General features: G+C 43.1%; 1 protein-coding gene across 1 annotated transcript; it reads left to right on the top strand.

Annotated features, from left to right (window-relative positions):
• The first annotated feature begins 1,648 nt into the window (after positions 1-1,648).
• LOC102782974 (semaphorin-4B-like) lies at positions 1,649-21,616 on the top strand. The gene is made up of 14 exons (XM_087848568.1): positions 1,649-1,859; positions 9,546-9,706; positions 9,792-9,854; positions 10,198-10,296; positions 10,429-10,519; positions 11,544-11,666; positions 14,641-14,768; positions 14,856-15,037; positions 17,254-17,392; positions 17,614-17,803; positions 17,954-18,069; positions 18,267-18,430; positions 20,106-20,176; positions 20,283-21,616. Exons 1-14 carry the CDS (start codon positions 1,772-1,774, stop codon positions 20,990-20,992), a joined length of 2,325 nt encoding a protein of 774 aa, XP_087704694.1. The 5' UTR covers positions 1,649-1,771; the 3' UTR covers positions 20,993-21,616.
• The last annotated feature ends 1,055 nt before the right edge of the window (positions 21,617-22,671 follow it).

Below are 22,671 nucleotides of genomic sequence, written 5' to 3'. Positions count from 1 at the left end.
GTAGGAACGCTGCGTTACTGCGTTACTAAAACCGTGATTTTTTTGCGAGAATGTCTCATGACAGTGACGTAAGCGAGTGCGACGTTCGTGACAACAGCTGTGTGCAGATCAACAATGGATCATATATCGAGTGCAGAGAGAGTATGAGCGTGCAGCGTTTAAAGCGTGGAAGTACTGACCTTACTTTGAGTTTGATTCCATAAAAAGTGACAAAAACATTAGTGTCCGTTGTGCGTGGGAAGAAAACTTCTTTTTACAGCGAAAAAACCCTAAACTTCCAAACAAGCACCGAGTAGCTACGACGTAATGGGAAACTCACAGAGAAACTCGCGGATTCTTCCACTGACCGCTGCACACCTGCACCAGGGTAAACCTCCGCCTACCCCACTCCTGCTTTACAGGTGAAAATAGAGCAACAGGACCGCTAGTCTTTGACTTTATTTATTTTCTGCTGTGTTTTACTTGCATCTATTTGAAAGACTGAGTGTAAACACACAAAATATTTTATTTTATGTGCTGGAATGTGCAGAAAATAGGTTTAAATGTTAAACTAATTTCTTCCAGTCAGAGAATGTTGCAGATAATTTAATTTTTGCTTGATGCATAAAGTTAAAAGATTAAAACTAATAAAACAAGTTTTAAAAAGAGACTTTTCCATTTGATTACATTTTGTATGATGGATTATGCAGAAAAAGTAGAATTGGGCTGAAAGATCTATCGCTTTATCACCTATTCAGGTTGTAAATCGTGTTTTTAAAAAGTAACTAAGTAACTAAGTAATTAATTACTTTTGAAAATAAGTAATCAGTAAAGTAACGGGATTACTTTTAGGGGAAATAATCAATAATTAGTTACTGATTACTTTTTTCAAGTAACTTGACCAACACTGTTGAGCAGCAGAAGGTGAGTGTGGCGTGTCAGCTGGTGTCACTGCTGATCTGCTGGGATTTCCCCTCGTAAACATTTGTAGAGTTTCCACAGAAAGATCCAAAAAAGACAAAAAGATCCAGTGAGCAGCGATTCTCTGGGAGAAAATGAGCTGATGGGAACAAAGTTACAGCTCGGGTCTGCAGAAGAGCATCTCTGAATGCACAGCATGATGGGCCATAGCAGCAGAAGACCACACAGTGTGCACATCTTCTGCCCTGCAGAGCACTGCAGCAGCTGCGTGGTGCTCTGAGGAATGTGATGAATCTCTGCCATGAAGAATTAATGCAGGTCTGGAGGTGGAAGGACTCAAACCCGGTTAACTAACAAATTGGCATGTGAGTGTTGTAAGGTGCATTTTAAAGGTCATCACTCGTGCTCGGTGGCTTCTTCGCGTTGGAGCAGAAACTAGTTGAAGCGGTCTTCATCGTCTCCACCGCGCTGGTTTGTAGGACAGATGCTTTTTCTTCCCGTACATGTGTGCCCCGTGGGGTGAAACGGAAAAGCAGTGGGTTGATGAGGGAGGATGTGAAATAAGCACCGCAGAGGAACACGAGAAAAAAACAAAGTGATCTAATCAGCTTTCAGAGGAACAAACGAGACTCTTATTTTTGCGTCTTTAGTGTTATCTGCACAGCATGACACGAGTCCGCTCAGCCGAGCACTGAGGCTGTGCAGAGGAGCTTTCACCCTCCTCCCTCTGACCTCCGACCGCTGCAGGAGGAAGCTGTGGTCGTGTCGCTCAGCGATCAGAGCCGCATTGACTCAGAGCTCGGCAGAGGCGACAGACGAGCTGCACGTTTAACAGAGCTCTGCTCCATCACCCTCCATCAGCTCATCCATCATGGCTCTCCCAGCCCTCCTCCTCCTCCTCCACCTCCTGTTGAGCTCCGAGGGTTCCCTCTCTCCTCCGCGGATCTCCTTCGCTCTCAGTAAGTCCAGCGCGTTGTTTTAATGCTGTGCTCGAGTCTCCGTCCCTCCTTTTATTGGACGGTTCTGTTTTTTCTTTAAAGGGAAAAAAGTTTATGAAATCTTTGGATGTTTTTTTAGTTTTGCTCCCAAAAGCAGATTTTCTCAGTGCGGGGTTAATGATGATTACTGTGACGTGAGAGGTGATGTTTTCATCTGTTTGTCTTGGAAAAATGTAAAAGCTTTTTTGTTGCTTAAAAGTCAGAGATGCCTCTGTACGGCCCGATGGCGCTTTACACGAACCATCTAACACAGACCTGGTGAAATCAGTCTTAACTTTGTGATATCTGCTGTGGTGCGTTCACGTCCCCGGGGTGCTGTCCTCATTCCGAGCTTGTGAAACAGAGTCCGGTCACATGTTCAGCTGAGACTCGTGAATATGACGAGTTTGTCTGAAAACAGGAAAATGATCTAACAGGAAAGATTTCACACATAGCTGCATATTGCAAACAGTAACGCGCACTGCACAATACACCGGCGCCGCGCTTCATCCACGCTGCGCACAAACTGATGTATTTCACGTTTCTGACACCAACTCGGCCCACACAGTGTTTTACTAATCAGTCACGTGCAGCTGTGTCAAAGCTGCGCTGTGCTCGGGCGTGGACGCGCAGAGGAGTCGTGCCAGATGTTTTGTCAGCTGGACGGACTTTCAGAGCTATCGCTTTCTGTGGCTGCAGCTGCGGACACGAGTTCTCCAGGAGAGTTTGTGCAATCGTTTGGCTTCGCACGCTGGAAATGCGTATACGTGTTTACAGCAGTGGGATCGAAGCAGCTGGGATTCATCATCAACTCTCGCGGGGACCTGCGCAGTTCCAGATGTTCCCACCCAAACCCGTGATCCGAGCGAACTTCATCATTCTCCATTCTTTGCTTCTGATTCATATATAAATGATGCAGCCGCTGTCACCTTCAGTGTAAAAACACAGCTGCTGACAGGCAGGATGACGGACGGGACAGCGTCAGGCTCCAGAAGTTGGAGACAGGCTAAGTTTGCGTACCAGAGAAGCGTCGGGCTGAACTGCACACAGCTCAGTAACAGCAGTGTGGGTGCAGCAGGAGGCCTGCACTCAGAGCTCGGTGCAACAGTTACTTCTCCATTTCAGAAAAGAAGTTGGTCCTTTATCGAGTTGAGCAATGGCATCAGCCTCAGGAAACCACCAGCTTTGGTTAATCGATTTATAGGTAAATTTATTATATCCCAGAGCGGCCAATTAAAACCTGTCTGAACAAAGAGCTCCAACATCAGCTTAAACAGTCACAAGCAGGTGAAAGCTTCACTATATCATCTCACTAGTTCACAGCTCCACATGAACTCCGTTAAACAACAGTTTGCTATAATTATTAAAGGCTGAATGAAGCTCGTGCCACGGTCAGCTCCTTGTTAGCACAGGTAACATGCATTTCTTTCTGCTTCTCCTTTTTCCTTCTTTAAAATAAAAGCAGGAACTTTAAACCGAAGCAGGAACTTTTTAAAACAAATATATGTGAAAATATATCTCAAATATGTCTGACCATGTAAAGGTCATTTACACAAAGAAGAGAAATGTAACACTAATGATTTCTAACCTCAGAACGACCTTAAAGCGCGAGGCTTTTTACAAAATGGAAACAGAATAATCTGTGCATGAAGCCTTTAGTCAGTAAAGGATGTAGTCGTTGTCTTAAACAGCCTCTGAGAGCAACACTACACTTCCTGTCACATGGTTCATCTTTATTATTTGATTGTTTCTCTGATCTCCACTTGTTCAGATTATCTGCCTGTTCGATGTCACCAAACATTCAGATCCCTTCTAGAAACAGTGAGTTGCCAACAGCAGACATTGCCTCGTAAAAGAACGTCCTCAAAGAGGCGAGAGTGAAAGAGTAGAGCGATTACATCTCTCATCACACCCTCACTTTCTGAAAAATGGTCCAAAAGACTCCAAAGCACAAGAAGTAAAAGGTGGAGGTTGATCCACCTGCTCAGACGGCAGGTCTGCCTCTGGCTGCTCCTCCTGTGTTTCCTGCATTGAACACACTGATGCAACACTTCTGTTTATTCCTGGGATCCAACATTTGATCTCGTTGATGGTGTTTAACCTGCTCGTGATAGCGAGCTATTATCATCCTCGTTATGTGGTGGTCCTTTGGAATGAAAGGACTTTTAGCTTCTTCGGGGATTACCTCTGCAGCTGGAGAAGCCTCCACAGCCTGCTGCAGTGCAAACATATCACCGCTGCTGATGTACTGAGATTTATTTTGCAGATCATATTTGATACAAATGTGTGCAAACCACGGGCCTCGTTGTTGATGTACCCCAGTACAACCTTGGAGTCTGTCCAGAAGTTCTTCCTTTAGTGTTGCTTGCTACGCAGCAGCAATGGTGACTTTCTCATTTGCTAGATCATCTTCCAGACTGGCTGCAGTTCACTGATGGCTCAGCCTGCATCAGTCTCTTCTGTCTCACGCTCGGCCAGTTTCAAAAGCCTGCGACTTTGACAGCGTTTTCACACGTTATGGTTCTGGTTATGGTGGCTAGCGCCGTGTTTCACACAGCCTTACGCGGCCACAACGACGACGTGATGAACGTCTCTGACATCTCCCCCAGAGCTTCAAACAACAAACAGCTAATTAAAGCACGCTGAGAAAACCTTTGTACATCTGTTAAGCTCCTGAATCCATATTGAAAACATTGGAGCAATGCTGCACTTTAAGAAACTTTTGAATCTGCAACAAATTTGTTATAAAGGTCAAACACAAACAAGACAGCCCGAGAAAAACAAAGGAAAGAAGAGACCAAGCGCACAGCACGAGGACGATAGCGCAGCAATCAGTGATGAGCACATTAAACATCTTTACTCTCTCTGCCAACACACACCTGTGTGCAGGTGCATCGCTGCAGCCACGCCATTGGCTCATGAGTTTCCCGGTCAGGCTGCTGATTGGCTCTTTGCAGAACTGCAGAATTCTCTAGTTTTCCATCAGGACTCCTTCAGTGGCTCTTTAATGTCTTTGATTAGATGAGGTGTGTTTAAACGCTCTGCTGTGAATGCTGACAGGACAGCGGGGGACACGATGACATCATAAATCTGTCAGAGTTAGTGTTTTCAGGACTTTTGTGGCCAACAGATCGTTATTCGTGCGGGCTTTTAGTGACACATAAAAAAACCATAAAAACCAGTCTGAGTCAGCGTAACTATGGTAACAGACGTTCATTCATGCCTGCGGCGAGATTGGAAAGCAGAAGTAATGTGATGAAACCAGAACTGCGTATAAGACACAGTTTAGCAAGATTTAAGGAAGATTTCACTGCCAAGCATTAAAGTTTCAAACTGTGAAAGTCGGTAAAACCACTTTACTCAATTTAATGAAGTCACCTGTCAACAGTCTCAAGTTACAACATGCTGCAGGTTTGAGATCACCCTGGGTCAGCACACCTGAATCACATGATTAGTTCATTAGCAGGAGAACTTCAGGACATGTTGAGGAGTCATTTAGCCTTTAAATCAGCTGAAACATCTAAAACCTGCAGGACACCGGCCCCTGACGCCTGGAGCTGCCCCCCCCCTCCTCAACGTGATCAAGTTGTTTGAACTGATCCTGCCAGGCCTCTCTGACTGCTCCAACAATCGGATCAACTCAGAACTCAGATCTGGTTTGTTCAGTTCTTCTATCACAACAAAGTCAGGTCAGCTGAGGCTGAGATGACTGCATGTTCCCGCGGTCGCTGTCATGGGGAAATATATATATATATTAAAAACCATAATCAACCACTCTGTGGCATGTGTGATAATGAGAGGTTTTATATTTATAGAGTGAGGCTTCACACAAAAAGCACATGTCGTTGGACAAAGAAGAAAACACAAAGGAAGAAACTCTGAAGGGAACAAAAGCAGAAAACAGTGAAGCCGTTTTGTTGCTGTCACTGATCTTCAGCCAGGATTCGTTTCACTTTTCTGTCCTTCGCTGGGAATCGCGACATGTCTGCCCTGAGCGGCGCTTCTCGTTGTCTGAGACCAGACAAACTTCCTCTGACAGGACTGCTGCTGATCGGAGTCTCGTGTTTGTGATTAGGAGACGCTTTTCTGTCAGTTTGATCTGCTGGTGTTCAGATGATGAGCATTCCTTTGGTCCTGAAGTGGATCCACTGAGCAGACCGACCAGAGAGCCGTCCCTCTTTTGTCAGAATAAAATCGGACACTTTTTCTTTTTTCTGATGCTTCTTATTACTTTCAAGCATTCAGATTCTAACAACAAAAAACAAACAAAAGCAATTAAAAAAGCACATGTGCTGAACTATTAAAAACAAGTTCAGTGGGTGCAGAGTCCTTAAAGAATTCATCAGCGCTCACATTTTCACCCCAGTGCAAAAGTCTTTGAGCTGCCCCTCATTTCTTTATATTCCACTTGAAACACATAATTAGGGCTGGGTTTTTATAATCGATTTATCGATTAAAATCGATTCTGGCTTGGATAACGTAAAATCGATTCATTAAAATCCTGAATCGATTTTTTAATATAAATTTATTTTGCCCGAAATGCCAGAATCTCTGGTGAAATCTCACAAAATTTCAACAACCACCAAACAGCTAAGACAGTAAATGAGAGCAGGAACAGGGATTCTGCACAAAGACTTAAACACACAGCGCAACCCGCGGATCAGAATCAGTGAGATGTCGCCTTTCTCACCTGACGGCACGGACACGGTTGGGGCTGAAAGCCGACAGCTCGCTGATTCTGATCTGTCGGCGGGTCCGCGCTTTGTGTTCACGCCCTTTATGCGCTGATTCTAAAGCTGTTAGTTTTATCTCCCTCCAAACAATATTGACCGAACCAGCAGCAAAAGAAGATCCAAACTACGCTTCACATAAACATCGTCATGTATTCACTCTGACTTTTACTGTTTTGCTTCAACCACGATGCACAGCTCTCTCTCTCGCTCTCCCCCTCTCTCTCTCTGTACTGTTTTCTGCATTATTTGCTTGCTTGTTAAGCACAAGTCTACCGTTGTTTACAGCGCTGTCGGCCGATGGGTTTTTTTTTTCGTTTTATATACTTCCGAAAAGAAAACCTAATTTCTGCCGCTCAATACTGAACAAATTTAAACTTTTTAAAATTATGCAAAATGCAAAACGCTTAGCCGTGTCTCTAATAAAACCGCTGTAACTTCAGAGGTAATGTTCATGTGTTGATTAATGGTTTTCTTTCGTTTTTGATGTACTGCAGAATATTTTTATAAAATCCCAGGCCAGGAAAATCGCCTTCATGTTTTTCTGTGTTTTATCCTCAGCTACTTTGACACAAAGGCATCTGCTGTGATGCTCACACCATTGATAAAGTCTTGCGTGTGTCAGCTTCCTTTTTATAGATGCAAAAATATGTAACTGTACTGATCTGAATTATAATATTTCTGACTGTCAAAATTTCCCAGATTCAAATCGAAGTGAATCGAATCGAATCGAATCGAATTAAATCGAATCGTGGATCGAATCGATTCGGGACCTTGTGAATCGGAATTGAATCGATTCTAGAAATCAGTGACGATACCCAGCCCTACACATAATGCACACACATCACATCTGTGGTTTTGTGTTGATGTTTTAGTGAATATCTTCTGAAGGTGACGTCATCGATCAGGCATGTTTGAGGTGAACAAGCCTCCGGTGGGTCGATCGGATCCACCTGAGCGTCCGACGGCTGTTTCAGCACAAAGTTAACGTGGTCACAGCTTCAGGTTCACTGCTGACAAAAACATTTCCTTATTTTGTTTGTCACAGATTCTCAAATCCTCCAACTTTCAGATAATTTTCAGGTTTTATGACCTTCAGTGGTTCAGTTTGCTGTTCAGTTATTTTATTTGAGTTGTTGGTATCAAACTAATCTCTATGAAAAGATTGAAATATCTGGTAAGATTTCTGGTTTCTGGTTAAATTGCGAGTTTGAGTCATGCTCGTGTGGGCTTTGGTTGCATGCAAGCTAAAGTACGTCATCAACCGTCCTCTTGTTTTGCACTTGTTGACCAAAAAGCCTACATGACAGTTTTTATTCATTAACCGCACAGAGGAAGCATCGTTTAAGTGTGTTAAAGTTACTTTAAGCAAACAGTTTTATTAAAGTTCTTCGTGACTTTGGAAATCAAAATATAGTCACCCTGTTAGGCTAAAAGTCTGCGACGCAAACGAGGGGTCCCGTTAGCTGATGATGACTTTACGTTTTATTGTCTTAGGCTATGTCCACACCTACCCCGGTATTTTTGAAAATGCTAATTTTTCTGATGCGTTTGCACCTTTCGTCCACACCTAAACGGCGTTTTCGGTCACTGAAAATGGAGATTTCTTAAAACTCCGGCCAGGGTGAATATTTTCTAAAACTCCGTTTTTGCATTTAGTGTGGACGAGAACACTGAGCGTCAAAGGTGTGCGCCTTTTTTGACGTCACACTGTGCGCCACGTTATTGTTTCGGTGAAATGAATTTCTACAATACTGTTACTGTTACTTGTCTCTGCAGTGTTTAAATGCTTACATATACACACACAGTTACTGTCCCTCCACACATACGACTCGGTTCTGCTTCTATGCCCCAGCTTTGTTTACTTTTTCCCGCCGAGGCTTCTAGACTTCTGATTGGCCAACATTTCTACAGGTTAGGAATATATCGCCACCTGTTGCTTGGTATGTTCCTGGCAGCGTTTTCCTTCATTTTTGGCATTTACGTGTGGACGGATTTTTTTTAAAAAAATGGAAAATCTCCGTTTTCAAAAATACCCGTGTATGTGTGGACGTAGCCTTCGTACAAATATATCTGCATTCATTAATAATAGCCACGCACAGCGCAGGAAGTACTGAGCCAGCTTCCTGTTAAGTTTTTAAAAGGTTCAGATGTAACATTCAAGACTCTAACTAGCAGAAAGCAGCAAGTGAATCGCGTCAGTAAGAAGGAGCCGTCTTTACTGAAGCTTAAAGGAGTAAAGCAATAAAATGTCACGTGATCAGAAATATCACAGAGACGGCAGCAGCGTGACTGAGACGCTGTAAACAAGAGTCTGCTGAGAAATCTGCCGCTGAGATGTTTCTGCGCTCTTATTTTTAAATCTTATCGTTCACATGTGGAGAGTTTCTCTGCAGCTCTGAACCACATCCTCTCCAAACCTGCAGCCTCACAAACAGGCTGCTGTCTCTGTGCCGGTCAGCTTCACCGAGCTGCGTCCTCTCACCTCCTGTTCTCGTCTCCATCTGGTCTGCAGAGCTTTATTTATCTCCGTCTGAAGATCAACAGAAACCACAGCGCAGAGCAAAGCTGCGCCGGAAAACTTTGTTTCGATGTTTTCATTTTTGATAAACTTGTATGATGTACTTCCTTTGCTGTTTGCACTTCTGACACTTATCTAAACGTATCTTTTTAAATTGACCCTTCTGCGGCGTCCTTAAAGGTTACAGAGCGTTTTCCCTCACACGGCTCTGACACGCCGCGCCTGAATCACCCTGCGTGAGATCTTAGAGCAAGGCCCTTATGTTTGCTTAATATTAGCTTCCTCCAAGTGTTTACTGAGATCCTCAGTTTAGCTTTCTCTTTGAACCTGCTGTGCATCGTCTTGAGTCCAGCTCCTGTGCCACCTGGAGTTTCCTCAGACGGTAACAGCTGCTGTGGTTTCTGTGTTTGTGTCCAGACTCCACAGAGAGACCTCTGCTCCACTTTGGCCACGGTGACCTCCACAACGCCACCGCTCTGCTGCTGAGCAGGGACAGCTCCACTCTTTATGTTGGGGCACAAAACGCCATCCTGTCACTGGACATTAACCAGAGTGACGTCATCAGACTGAACAAGAAGGTTGAATTTTACTGAAATATGATTATTTTTACTGCTGAGGTCCCGTGATGCCGGAGTACCAACAGTTCATCTGTGTTTTGTTCAGGTGCAGTGGAGTCCGTCTGATAAAGAGACAGCGGATTGCACGGGGAAAGGAAAGGATTTAAGGGTAAATATAAAATCCAGACAGCAGGAATTGTGAATATGAATACTTTTTCTTTTCACTGTATGGTGAATTTTCACCAGTAAGGAACAATCCAAATGTATTTAACGCTGCAGAGAATTGAAACCCTGATTCCTGGACCACATCACTTCACTCCACGTTGGTCCCTCCCTTTCCTCGCCCTAATGTAGCTGTATATAAAAAAGCAAGAACACCCACCAAAGATAAAACTTTGAGATATTTGAACCAGAAGAGCTTCATACTGTTTAAAGCTACGGAGGAGTCAACAGGAGTGCGTGTGGGAAAGGAAGTAATGTGGAGATTTTATTCAGTTTCTGTTGTTTTGCAGAACGAATGTCCAAACTTTATCCACGTGTTGCAACCTCTAAACTCCACCCATCTCTACACCTGTGGCAGCTACGCTTACAGCCCCCAAGAAGCGTACATCGTAAGTTCATACATGCTGTCAGCTTCAATCACGTCTGTTAACCAGATGAGAAAAATCTTGTCTTATATAAATGCTTTCTAACAGTTCAGACACAGTTGGATGTTCAGCTGAGCTTTTGTTTGTCTTCATCAGGACACCCAAAGCTTCTCTGTGGTCAAAAAAGTCAGCGCTAAAGGTCGCTGTCCGTTCAGCCCCTTCGAGAGGAGCGCCGTCGTCATCGCAGGTCAGTGTGCTGAGCTGCAACTTTCCGCTGGGCTCGCGTTCAGCGATAAAGCGCTCAAACCTCGAGCTGTTTGCACAAAGCTCAGCGAGAATCTTTGCAGAGTTGATATTTTGATGAGGAGTGCTGCAGAATCTGAATTTAAACGACTTTTCACTAGTTTTTGTTTTTTATCTTCCTTTTGTTTTGCAGAAGTTTAGTTTCAGTTCTTTCCAGAGTTTTTTTTTTTTTTTACACATTTCAGTTTAGTTTCAGAGTAACTGAGAGTGAATTTTTAGCTTTTATTAAGTTTCAGTCACAGTTTTACTTCAGTTCTTTATTTTTTTAAATAAAAATGTAGTAATGGAGTCTTCAGTATGACAATTTACTTTCAGTTTCTCCAAAAGTTTAGCTTTAATTACATTATAAATGAAGCGTTATTTCTCACTGAATTTCCGTATTTTGTTGTGTTTTTGTTGCCATATAAGTTTGGCTTTCAGTGGGAAAATCTGAAATTGGAAAAAATTGGAATTGGAAAAATCTGAAGCCTTAACTTTGTGACCTTTAATGCGTTGGATGCAATGCATTCAAAAACAAGCGGAAAATTATCTGATTCACTTTGGATTTCAGCTGCAATATAAATTATTGTTTCCCCTTTTGCACAAACCACAGTTGCGTGAGAGAATTTCATATGAAGCGTCTGTGGGTGGCATGGTGTCACTGGCTGTGACCCACAAACAGCAGCAGAGGTTACTCTCTGACACAGAGCGTGCCTGTCACTTCCTCCCCCGTGCACAGCAGCGCGTCCTGTGTTTATGTCCTGCACACAGATGCATCAATCTAATAAAAAATGTATCAGATGTTCGGCTGTTTTCATGACACACTGGTTACTGCGATCGCTAATGCAGGAATATTAACACTGATGTGCGAGTTGGCACACATGAATACATGAAAATTGTTATTTGACCAAAGCAGAGGCAGCATTTGTCGTATGTTCTCATGTGCTTTAAAACAAACACCCGGAGCTCTCATGTTTATTTATGTGCAGACGGCGAGCTGTTCACAGCCACAAAAACCGACTTCAGAGGAATCAAACCACAGATTTTGCGATACTTCAGCAAAGACGGCCGTCCAGACGTCAGCCTGGAGACGTCGATCCGCCTACTGGAAGGTGAGCGAACATGATCAAGCTGTAAAAGCCCAGCTTCTCCCAGATGTGTCACTTTCTGTTCTCGTTCTGCAGGTTTGATTAAACACGCACAAACAGACACATAATGATTACAAAGTGTCGCAGTCAGATAAAGACAGAGGAAAGGGGAAGGAAAAATGTCACAAAGAAACGAAAAGAACAAACTGGACTTTTCTGCTTTACGCCTGAATTTCACTGCAATTTCAGGCAAATGAAAAACCTAAAATATGGCAACACAAATGAAAGACGACGAGTGCTCAGTGAATACTTCCAGACACAAAATGAACAAAAGGCGGAGCAGTGAAGAAAACTCCAAAAAAAGGTTTTTTATTTAACCCCAAAATAAACTTGGTTCAATTATACAGAAAAGAGGTCAAAGTAACAGAACTACTCAAACAAAACTGTTTGTCTGATCAGCCAACAAAACACTGAAACTAGCCTAACAAATTCCATTTTCCCCCCATGACCCAGAGTTGTGGTATGACCCACTTTGCAGGTCTACATGTAGGCTTGCTCCGCCCCTTTTTCACCTCTTAGCTCATCAACCAAAAAGAAAACTCATATTTAAAGAAAGACTAATCTAAGTGTCGTGTTATGTGTGAGCTTCTGCTGTTACCCTGATGTTTGGTAGATGTCACCACGTGTGGCTGCATCACGCTGGTGACGAGCGCTCAGCCACTTTAGTCCATATCACACTCAGGGATCTGCATCAGCGTCATCGAATGTGGGCTGGTGGTAAACTTAATTACTGACATCTGTCTCACACACCTAATTCACATCTGTGATAATGTGATATATGTCTCACCACTGAAACCACCACTAATATAGGAGCACGCGTAGGAGTCCTGACACCTCCAAACCCAAGGTGGTGAAAGAGGATTATTTAAAAAGTCACTTTAGTTTTTGAGCAGGTGAAACTCAGGCCTCGGTTTCCAGTGGAGTGGAGTTGACATATGCTGTGTAATGATTGGGGTGTCCGATCTTTAATATGTTTAAAAAAGTAGCTTTATAATCTATCCTGGACTCAGAACTGTGCCAAAGATGGGCCTGGAGTCGTCCACACTGGTGTTCAGGTCTCATCTTCTCATATCTGAGTCTTCGTCAGGATCTCAGTAAAACTGTCCACTCGACACACACACCAAAGCACCTGTCCAGTTACCTGAGCCACGGTGTCTCATTGTTCCTGTTTTGGCGCGAAAGAAAAACGATTACAGGTCACCAGAGAACTTCAATCTATACACCTAAAAACCACAAACCAGGCGAGAAATTTGGGTGTAGTGATGGATGCAGACCTAAACTTAGAAAAACACATCAAGACAATAACAAAGTCAGCTTACTATCACCTCAAGAATATTTCAAGGATAAAAGATCTAATGTCTCAACAGGACCTGGAAAAACTAGTCCATGCATTCATCTTTAGTAGGCTTGATTACTGTAACAGCATCTTTACAGGTCTACCTAAAAATCAGTCAGACAACTACAGCTCATTCAGAGCTCTGCTGCTCGAGTCCTCACTAAGACCAAACAAGTGGACCACATCAGTCCAGCTCTGAGGTCTTTACACTGGCTGCCTGTCCGTCAGAGGATAGACTTTAAAGTTCTGATTCTATAAAGCTCTGAATGGTTTAGGACCAAAATACATCAGTGACCTCCTGACCCAGTATGAACCTTCCAGATCCCTCAGGTCATCTGGATCCGTTTTTTTATCAGTTCCCAGAGTCAGAACCAGACACGGAGAAGCTGCATTCAGCTTTTATGCTCCTTATATCTGGAACAAACTCCCAGAAAGCCTCAGATCAGCTGAAACACTCAGTTTATTTAAATCCAGGTTGAAGACTCACCTGTTCTCAGCTGCATTTGAATAAAACACCAAATCCACACTTAAGCTTAAATTTCAAAACTTACATTTTAACTACTGATTTTATCTGTTTTGATTTTTGATTTTATATACTGTTTTGTTTGTTTGTTTGTTTGTTATGCTTTTTATTTTCTTCTGTCTCTGTAAAGCACTTTAGCACAATTCAACAACAAGGTGATTCATACAAATAAACTTGCCTTGCCTGTTTAAACAGGTTCCACATATAACATTTGGTGCCACTAAAGACCAGGATGAAGGACGTCACTCTTCAGCACATCCAGCTGACAGATGTCAGCCAGGGCACTGTGTTTATGCTGCGTACAGTTGCTGCAGCATCCTGCATGGGCATGGTAGGGCAGGGAGGCCACAGTGGCAAATAAAATCGTTGCACATTCAGTGCCAGGTTTTGTACAGGAAACTGCAAATGGACAAACTCTTCTTGGCCCTTGGAGGTTGGGTCTGTGGGGTCCAAAGCAGCAAAGGTTCAAAGCTGCTCTGCGTCTTTGTTGGAGCTGCTCCTCCTGAGCATCCACAAGCAAAATCCTCGATTATCCGTCCGCCTACTAAAGCTCAGATATTCCTGTGATGAGGTTGTTGTGAAGTAACTCAAGAGAAGTGTTCCTGATATTTAAACGACATTTTTATTAATGAAAAGCAGAAAAAGCTTTTCCATAACCTGCTGCAACACCCTCGATGTGGATCACCGTCTCACACATCAAGGCAGCGACTCTGCCAACACTTAGATGTCGGTCATAACTACTGTTCTTTAAAACACTGACATGGAAAAACCATAAAAACCTCACAAACATGGATCAGACATGTTTGTGTCAGCTCGAATACTTTCAACCAAACCACGGTGAGGTTTGCAGAGTTCCCTGCGTTCTGTCTCCAACTGCTCATTTCCTCTTTGTCTCAGACGTCGCAGCGTCTTTGTCATTTTAAAGAGTTCTGTCTGCTGCAGATAAACACGTTATATTATGTGTTGAATCCGTCTCCACCCGTCGGTCTGTCAGCTGAGTACTGATCACTTTCCCCGACATTCAGACCACATGGCACAGACTCTGTTCTGCACTCACTTCCTGCACTTCTGTATTTCAGAGCCCACATTCGTCAGCTCATCACTGGACCCAGCAGAGGGGAAACTCTACTTCTTCTTTAGTGAAGTTGGGAAAGAGTTCAGTTACGTAGACGATCTGAAAACCGCTCGGGTGGCTCAAGTCTGCAAGGTGACAGCGAACAGCGAGAGCGCACGATGTGAATGTGCTTATTAACACGAATATTACATGAAGGATTGTTCTGTGCTGGTTTTACAGGACGACGTTGGTGGAGTGAGGACTCTGCAGAAGAAATGGACGTCCTTCACCAAAGCCACTCTGCTCTGTCAGTTTGAGAAACAGCTTCCCTTCAACATTCTCCAGGATGTGTTCACCCTCCCGCCACCAGAGGGCGGCGACACCGCTGACACTCTGTTCTACGGTGTCTTCACGACTCAGTGGTAGGTAAACAATAAGGAAGGAAGGAAGAGGGATGATGTTTGGATTGTTCTGGTCTTAAATCTTTTACCTGTCACATCTGCTTGTTGTTTTTAATTAAAGCCATGTTTACATAGTTACTCTAGTTACATCTAGTTACATCTAGTTACTGCCAAATAAACAGCTGAGAATCAACCCCCAGATTTCCCAGCTTGGAGGTTCAGATGAGTGATTGGTGGCAGCTCTTACAGAGCATTTTCCCATGCTGTGGTTCTGCCGATTACTTATTTGGGACTGAGCGATGAAAACAACACGAGCCAGGGTGGCATGGCTCCATGGTCGACAAAGTGGTCCCTTCCTGCCTGCCCAATACTTGCAATACGGCCCCAGGGGGCCCGATACCCCATAGACCCCCTTCACAGCTGAGAGATTTACTGTACAAGTGTCATGGTCCTGGGCCATGTTGGCCCAGTATTCTTAGTTTTCGTGTGTTTTGTATTTTGTTCTTTATTTATGCCGTGGTTCTTAGGTTGTTTAGTTAAGATGTTCCTTATTTGATTACCCTCTGTGTATCTGTGAGCCCTCGTTTCCCCTCCTTGTGTTTTATTCCATGTTTTCCCGTTATGTCCGTGCTCTCTCCTCCTGTCTGAACCTCTGTTTACTTCCTGTTTTACTTTGACAGTCTCCCGTCAGTGTTGCGTTTACTCCTGCCGTGTCTTGTTGTGATTATCAGCGTCACCTGTGCTCCCACTTCCCTCGTTAACCCTCTGTGTATTTATGTCTGCGTGTCCCTCATGACCAGAGATGGGCAGTAACGCGTAATCCGATTACTTTTTTCAAGTAACGAGTAAAGTAAGGGATTACTATCGCAAAAACGGTAATTAGATTACCGTTACTTTCCCGTAGGAACGCTGTGTTACTGCGTTACTAAAACCGTGATTTTTTGCGAGAATGTCTCATGACAGTGACGTAAGCGAGTGCGACGTTCGTGACAACAGCTGTGTGCAGATCAACAATGGATCATATATCGAGTGCAGAGAGAGTATGAGCGTGCAGCGTTTAAAGCGTGGAAGTACTGACCTTACTTTGAGTTTGATTCCATAAAAAGTGACAAAAACATTAGTGTCCGTTGTGCGTGGGAAGAAAACTTCTTTTTACAGCGAAAAAACCCCTAAACTTCCAAACAAGCACCGAGTAGCTACGACGTAATGGGAAACTCACAGAGAAACTCGCGGATTCTTCCACTGACCGCTGCACACCTGCACCAGGGTAAACCTCCGCCTACCCCACTCCTGCTTTACAGGTGAAAATAGAGCAACAGGACCGCTAGTCTTTGACTTTATTTATTTTCTGCTGTGTTTTACTTGCATCTAATTTCTTCCAGTCAGAGAATGTTGCAGATAATTTAATTTTTGCTTGATGCATAAAGTTAAAAGATTAAAACTAATAAAACAAGTTTTAAAAAGAGACTTTTCCATTTGATTACATTTTGTATGATGATTATGCAGAAAAAGTAGAATTGGGCTGAAAGATCTATCACTTTATCACCTATTCAGGTTGTAAATCGTGTTTTTAAAAAGTAACTAAGTAATTAATTACTTTTGAAAATAAGTAATCAGTAAAGTAACGGGATTACTTTTTGGGGGAAGTAATCAGTAATTAGTTACTGATTACTTTTTTCAAGTAACTTGACCAACACTGCTCATGACTGTTGCCCCTCTGTGTGTTTCCTCGTGAGTCAGTTCCTTAGTACCTCCCAGTTTAGTTTCATATTATTTTGTATCGCCTTTATCCTCTGTGAGCAATAAAGCTGTATTTTGAGTTCAGTCCTGTTTCCCCGTGAGTTTGCGTTTGGGTCCTCTCCTGCCTGCACACAGCCTGATCGTGACAAGAGCAAATTTGTGCAGCCTTTATGTTCATGCATGAGAAAACTTCAATAAAGCAAGTTTTTAAGAGACAGTAATGTTAAAATAAACAGTGGAGGATCAGGGGAATCTTCACTGGATCGTCGCTGGGCTGGAATGAGATTCTTTCTTGATCTACATTTTCCTTTAATGTATGGGATATTTGGTAACCATGGCAGCGAACGCAACAGAACCATCAAATTCAGCAGGATCAATCATTGTCGACTCAAATAAAACAAACCCACAACTCCAACTTCAGCACTTTAGCTCTGTTTCTAAAAACACCTGTTCGAGTCAGGACGGCGAGGTAACCGTTGCCATCTGGTTTATTTCAGGTCCAGAGGTCCAGTGTCTGCAGTTTGTGTCTTCAGACTTGAGGACATCAAAGACGTGTTCAAGGGGAGCTACAGGACCTTCGTATCGGGGACGCACCAGTGGAGTACGCAACAGGAAACGCACAGCTACCTGGGAACGGTGGGGGGTTCATTTCTTTCTAGACTTCCTGAATCCTCAAAGCAATCGTAAAATCAAAGATAGATTTACTCATTTATGTCAGACGTACTGTTAGCACCTTTCAAGTTTGCATCTGCACTAAAAACGTTTCTTCATTAAGATGCAGCAGAAGATGATTTAATGGCGTCATAAACGAGCTGTTTTCAGATCTTACTGTTTGACCCTCTGTGTTCACTGCACAGTGTGGACTTGGCAATTCCACTGACGCTGTTTTGGGGGAAGTGAAGAAGAGTTTCCTGACCACAAACCCTGTGACGCCCGTCAGCAAAGGTCCGCTCGTCGTCTCATCGGAGCAGCAGTACAGTCGCGTGGCTGTGATGAGAGCACGCGCAGCCAACGATGAACAGCATACCCTCCTGTTCCTCATCACAGGTGAGACGGTGAACAGAGACGAGCCCGAGCAGTCCGTGCATGGACATGTGATCAAAATGATCAAATCCTGCTCGTAGTAAAGAGCTTTGAAAGGGTTTTTGTGGTTCTTGCATGACTTAAACGACGTATCCCTTCTCTCTGCTGTCCAAGAGTCTGGATTTCTCCACAAAGTGGTTTTGCTTGATCAGGGTCCCTGGGTCATTGAGGAGATTCAGGTCTTCGCCCAGCCCCAGACGGTCCAAAGCATGGTCCTCTCCACCTCCAAGGTGCACAATTCACTGACTGATCAGCAAACAAAGTCTCCTGTTCACATTCAAATGTTTTTGACTCAAAAAATAAAAAGTTAAAAAGTTAATCTTAAAGAACTACTGGGAAGCACAAGGCTTCACGCTGGTGCAGGTAGAGATGTGCACAGGGTGACTGTCAGATCTGCATTCGTCTGACTGTTTCTCTGCTCCTGCAGGGCGTCCTCTACGTGGGGACATCTGAAGGCGTGACTGCCGTACCCGTGGCCAACTGCTCGACCTACACGACCTGCAGTCAGTGTCTCCTGGCCAGAGATCCTCTGTGTGGATGGAGCCGCACTAGCGGGGCCTGTGCCCGTGTGCGTGGCGGTGATGAGGACATGTAAGTAAAAGTTACTCTGAGATAGTCAAGAACAGATGTGACCTGCACATACAAAATAAACCATCAGCCGATTGATATTTGTCTTTTTATCTACTGCACTTTAAGAAATGAGTCTTGAAATGATTCGATGCTTTAGATGAAACTATCGCGGGCTCTTCAGTCCTCGATAAATGACACTAACATTTCTGAAACCCTGATTTTAGTTAAAATGATTTCAGGAACAATTCAGCTGCAGGACTCTTGTAACCGTTGTTGTAATAATTGTCGTTATTCATTCGTTGTAGTCGTCTTTGCAGCGCTGAGAGTGATGCCACGTATAGCAGATACTCTCTGGTGTTTATGACACGTAGACCATCAACATTCACACGTAGCTGCAGCTTGAAAGCTTGAAAACTATCACCTGTGTTTATTTTAAGACTAGAGTCAAATAGAATAGCCCTTTATTGTCATTGTACACGTTTAAAGAAATTGCACAAAAGCAACACATTCTCTAATTTAACAAAGCTGCAACCACCTGAGACAGAGGGCTTTATTTAATGTGGGGAAATTAAATTAGGTGATGAATGGGTGAGACGGAGCTTTGACCACGCTTAACCCTTTAAGACCGACCATAGAACCAAGTCCGCCAGAGCTTATATTATATGTTTACATGCTGTGGAGCCATTTTTGGGAGCATTTCAAGTTGCTATACATCAATACAACCATTACAGCCTAGATTTTAATAATATATCTGCATTAAGTGCATAGTAATTACATAAATTGCAAAAAAGTGCAATAAACTACAAAAAAATTAAAATCGTTTTTGTTTTTTTAACATATATTTCTAGTTAGAGAAATTTAAGAGGCTTATCCCTCAAAACTGTAAATACAAAAAAGTTGCACAAAATAGTTTCCCACCACAGGAAATTTATTTGAGTGTCTTCATAGTTTTATTTTTGAAATACACCAATTTTTATATACTGCAGGAAAAACGAAAATAAATATTATAATGCAAATTTGCAAAAAAGCAGCATATGCATCAAAATAAACTATTTCCAGCAGTGCAATATGAGTCCTAAGCATCCCAGAAACGACACAGAAAGTCATAAAGTCAAACATAACTTTTAAAAACACCAGTATAGGCTCATGAGGCCCTGATGGTAAAAAAACTACATTTCTGCAAAATGACGTCACTTCCGGTTTCGGGCAGGTCATGGCGGACATGCGATAGTTCGCTCTGATGGACGTAGGAAGTGTTACAAACAGCTGATCGGATCAGCAAAGCGTGTTTCTGGAATATTATGATTTTGTTGCTGCAAGTGCTTTTTATGCAGTTTTTGCAAAGTTATATGTGGAAGGAAACTGTGACCGAGGACAAGCTGATGGCATAAGATGTAAGTACAACTCCTCCGGTTTCATATGCAACAAAAATTATTGCGCTAGCTCACGTGGTTGTAGTGCTACTGGGATTTAAAAATAGTTACGCAAAAGCTGCTCCGACCAGTTTTAAAGGGTTAAAGCTGCAGCAGATCCTAACAGGAGCATGTCCTGTGAAAGGATGAATATGGAAGCAAAGGGCCAACAGCTCTACAACCAACGGATGATCTGCAAAACATGAAGATGTAAAAAATGTTCGAGGATTTTTTGTTCTCGTGAGAAACTAAAGGTTCACACACAATGTTGTTTTCCTTTTCAGGGTTCAGAACCTGGACGACGGTAATGTGGAAGACAAATGTCAGGGGCAAAGCAAGGCCGAGAAGATCACAGGTAAAAATCTGTTGGCAGATACGACGACTGTGAGAAATGATGTTGAACATATTCTGGAAACAAGCTCCGAGTTTTAACCTTGATGCTGTAACATTGCTGCCTGCAGCGGTCCGTGCTCACATGAATGAAGTGGTGAGGCTTTCGTGTCTGACACCTTCCAACTTGGCCAGTCTGACCTGGGCCTTCCCTCAGCCAGAGAAGCTCTTCATCCAATCAGATGACGGCAGTCTCAGCTTCGTCGTCACTAACGAGACTTCAGGGGTTTACCGCTGTGAGGCAGAGGAAGCCGGGTACAAACAAGTAGTTGAAAGCTATGACGTACAACTGATGCGCTCTAGCTCGACCCCAAGAACCCATGAAACTGCCGGGCCGGACGAGACCTACGAGAGCATTGTTACCGACGATCCAACAATGTTTCTGACACAGCTCATACACACCGATGAATACACCACGGATGACAGAAAGAACGGATTTACAACCAGTCCTACGGGCAAGGTGACCTCCAAAGAACATCGCGGAACAAACAGGAACCTTCAGAGCAGTAGTTCTGACACCCGGTACGGGGCGAAGCCCGACGACGTGGCTCCGAAGGAGAAGAGTTACTACGGTGAGCTCGTAGGTGTTTCACTCATGCTGGCCTTGTGCATCTGCATCATGATTCTCGGATCGCTCCACATGTGGCAAAAAAGGAAAGTTAGTCTCAGGAAGGATCCCCTGGTCACTCCGGAGGAGGGCGCCAGCATAAACAGGCCTGTGGAGATCTGCTCTCTGAGCAGCCGGGCGGAGCTCGAGCCTGAGCTGAAGGTGGTGGAGTAACTGAAGACGCCTTAACTTGCAGCTGGTTTAGCCGGACGGTTATCGCCAAAGACATCGTGAAAGTAGGAGAGTGTGAGAATCCTTGGAAAGCAGTTTGAGATTTTTAATGTTTACCTCATTATTTGAGTCATGTTTTTACCGCAGCCTAAAACCAAACGTCACGAGCGTGTCGCAGACGCGACTGAGACACGGGGGGAGACCTCACAGTCTTACAGTAGCACCTTAACAGATGGCTCCAAGCTAAAGCATAATGATGGGACCTTTATTTGTGAACATCGTGTTTTATTCAATAAGACCATAAATTCATCAGGAAAGAGTCGACTGAGCTCACATATCAACGTTGTTTTCAGATGATTCAGACGTCTACAGGATTGGACTTGTTTTCACCCCCTGCTGGCGAATTGAAAGAATGCAGGCGTAAAGCACCTTTCAGCCCCATGAGCTACACTTCTGTAATAATTACAGAGGAAATGGAAGAAGTCTGAAGTCTGAGGTCTCAGAGCCGGTGGACTTAGGCTAATGCTGTGAAGCTAGCTCTTCTTATTTACTTTAATATTAAATACGCTCATTTTGGCAAAGGTTTGCATGCTGAACCAGTATGGAGCGCCGTTTGTAAAGTGAAACATGCCGAAATTAACGGCAACATTTTTCCACATTTAGCTCAAAACCTTACAAAAACATGTTTTTTCGAGTAATTTTTTACAACATTTAGTAAAATATTTGTAACTTTTCATCAAATGTTAAATATTCAATCTAAATGTTACAGAAAACTAAATGTTTAGGCTAACATGCAAATTTATTGTACGGATCAACGGAAATACCAAAATTTCCGCTGATCCGTGCAATAAATTTGCATGTTAGCCTAAACATTTAGATTTAAGATTTAGATTGAATATTTAAAATTCTGTTTTAAATATAAAAAGTTACAAATATTTTACTAAATGTTGTAAAAAAAGGACTTGTTTTGAGCTAAATGTGGAAAAATGTTGCCGTTAATTTCGGCATGTTTCACTTTACAAACGGCGCCCCATAGAACAAGACAAACAGGTACCGGCTTTTCTTTAAAGTGGTGTAAAGTGCAAAGCTTTGAGTCTCAGTGCAGTTTATAAATGGCTGGTATACGAACACGTCCCCACTGTGCCGACAGAAGCAAGCAGCTACCACAGGAACTGCAGCGTTTGGTACTTCCACGTTTGCTGAGGTTGTCTCTTGAGGTCCACGGGAACCTTTAACGAATCTGCTGCTTGATATGAAATTTAAGAAAACATTTGAATTGTTTCTGTTGATGCTTGAGCTTCAGGGTCCTTTTATTTCCTGATGTTTTTAGGAGTTTTGTGTTTTGTTAATATTGTTTGATTTTAAACGTCGGTTGTGGAAACACTTTTCTGTTTTAACTCAGGGCTTTGAAAACGGTGATAAAGGCAGCGGGTGCGTTTTATTAGTTGACATTAACGATGTCTTTCAGAATGGATTGAACAAATCATCCTGCTTACACGCACTCATTTTAATCTTTTACATTTTTTATTTAATAAAATCTCTTTTGAATTTACCAGGCAGGTCGACTTAACCAGGACAAGGATTTATTTTTTTTGTGAAACAGTTTTTATAAAATCTCACCTCATATCAAGAAAAAGCTCACTTTTTTCTATTTAACATTTCCTGTTCCTGTTCTTGAGAGG

The sequence above is a fragment of the Neolamprologus brichardi genome, chromosome 11, assembly GCF_056152115.1.
Source record: "Neolamprologus brichardi isolate AB-2024 chromosome 11, ASM5615211v1, whole genome shotgun sequence".
NCBI lineage: Eukaryota > Metazoa > Chordata > Actinopteri > Cichliformes > Cichlidae > Neolamprologus > Neolamprologus brichardi.
This window is presented reverse-complemented; position numbering and strand designations above follow the sequence as displayed.

What these genes read in the sequence shown, in the direction of transcription:
- LOC102782974 (XM_087848568.1), top strand. Translation starts at nt 1,772, where the DNA reads ATGGCTCTCCCAGCCCTCCTCCTCCTCCTCCACCTCCTGTTGAGCTCC. An exon ending in CGTGGCGGTGATGAGGACAT is followed by an intron (nt 18,431 to 20,105) that starts GTAAGTAAAAGT and finishes TTTCCTTTTCAG; the next exon opens with GGTTCAGAACCTGGACGACG. An exon ending in CAAGGCCGAGAAGATCACAG is followed by an intron (nt 20,177 to 20,282) that starts GTAAAAATCTGT and finishes TGCTGCCTGCAG; the next exon opens with CGGTCCGTGCTCACATGAAT.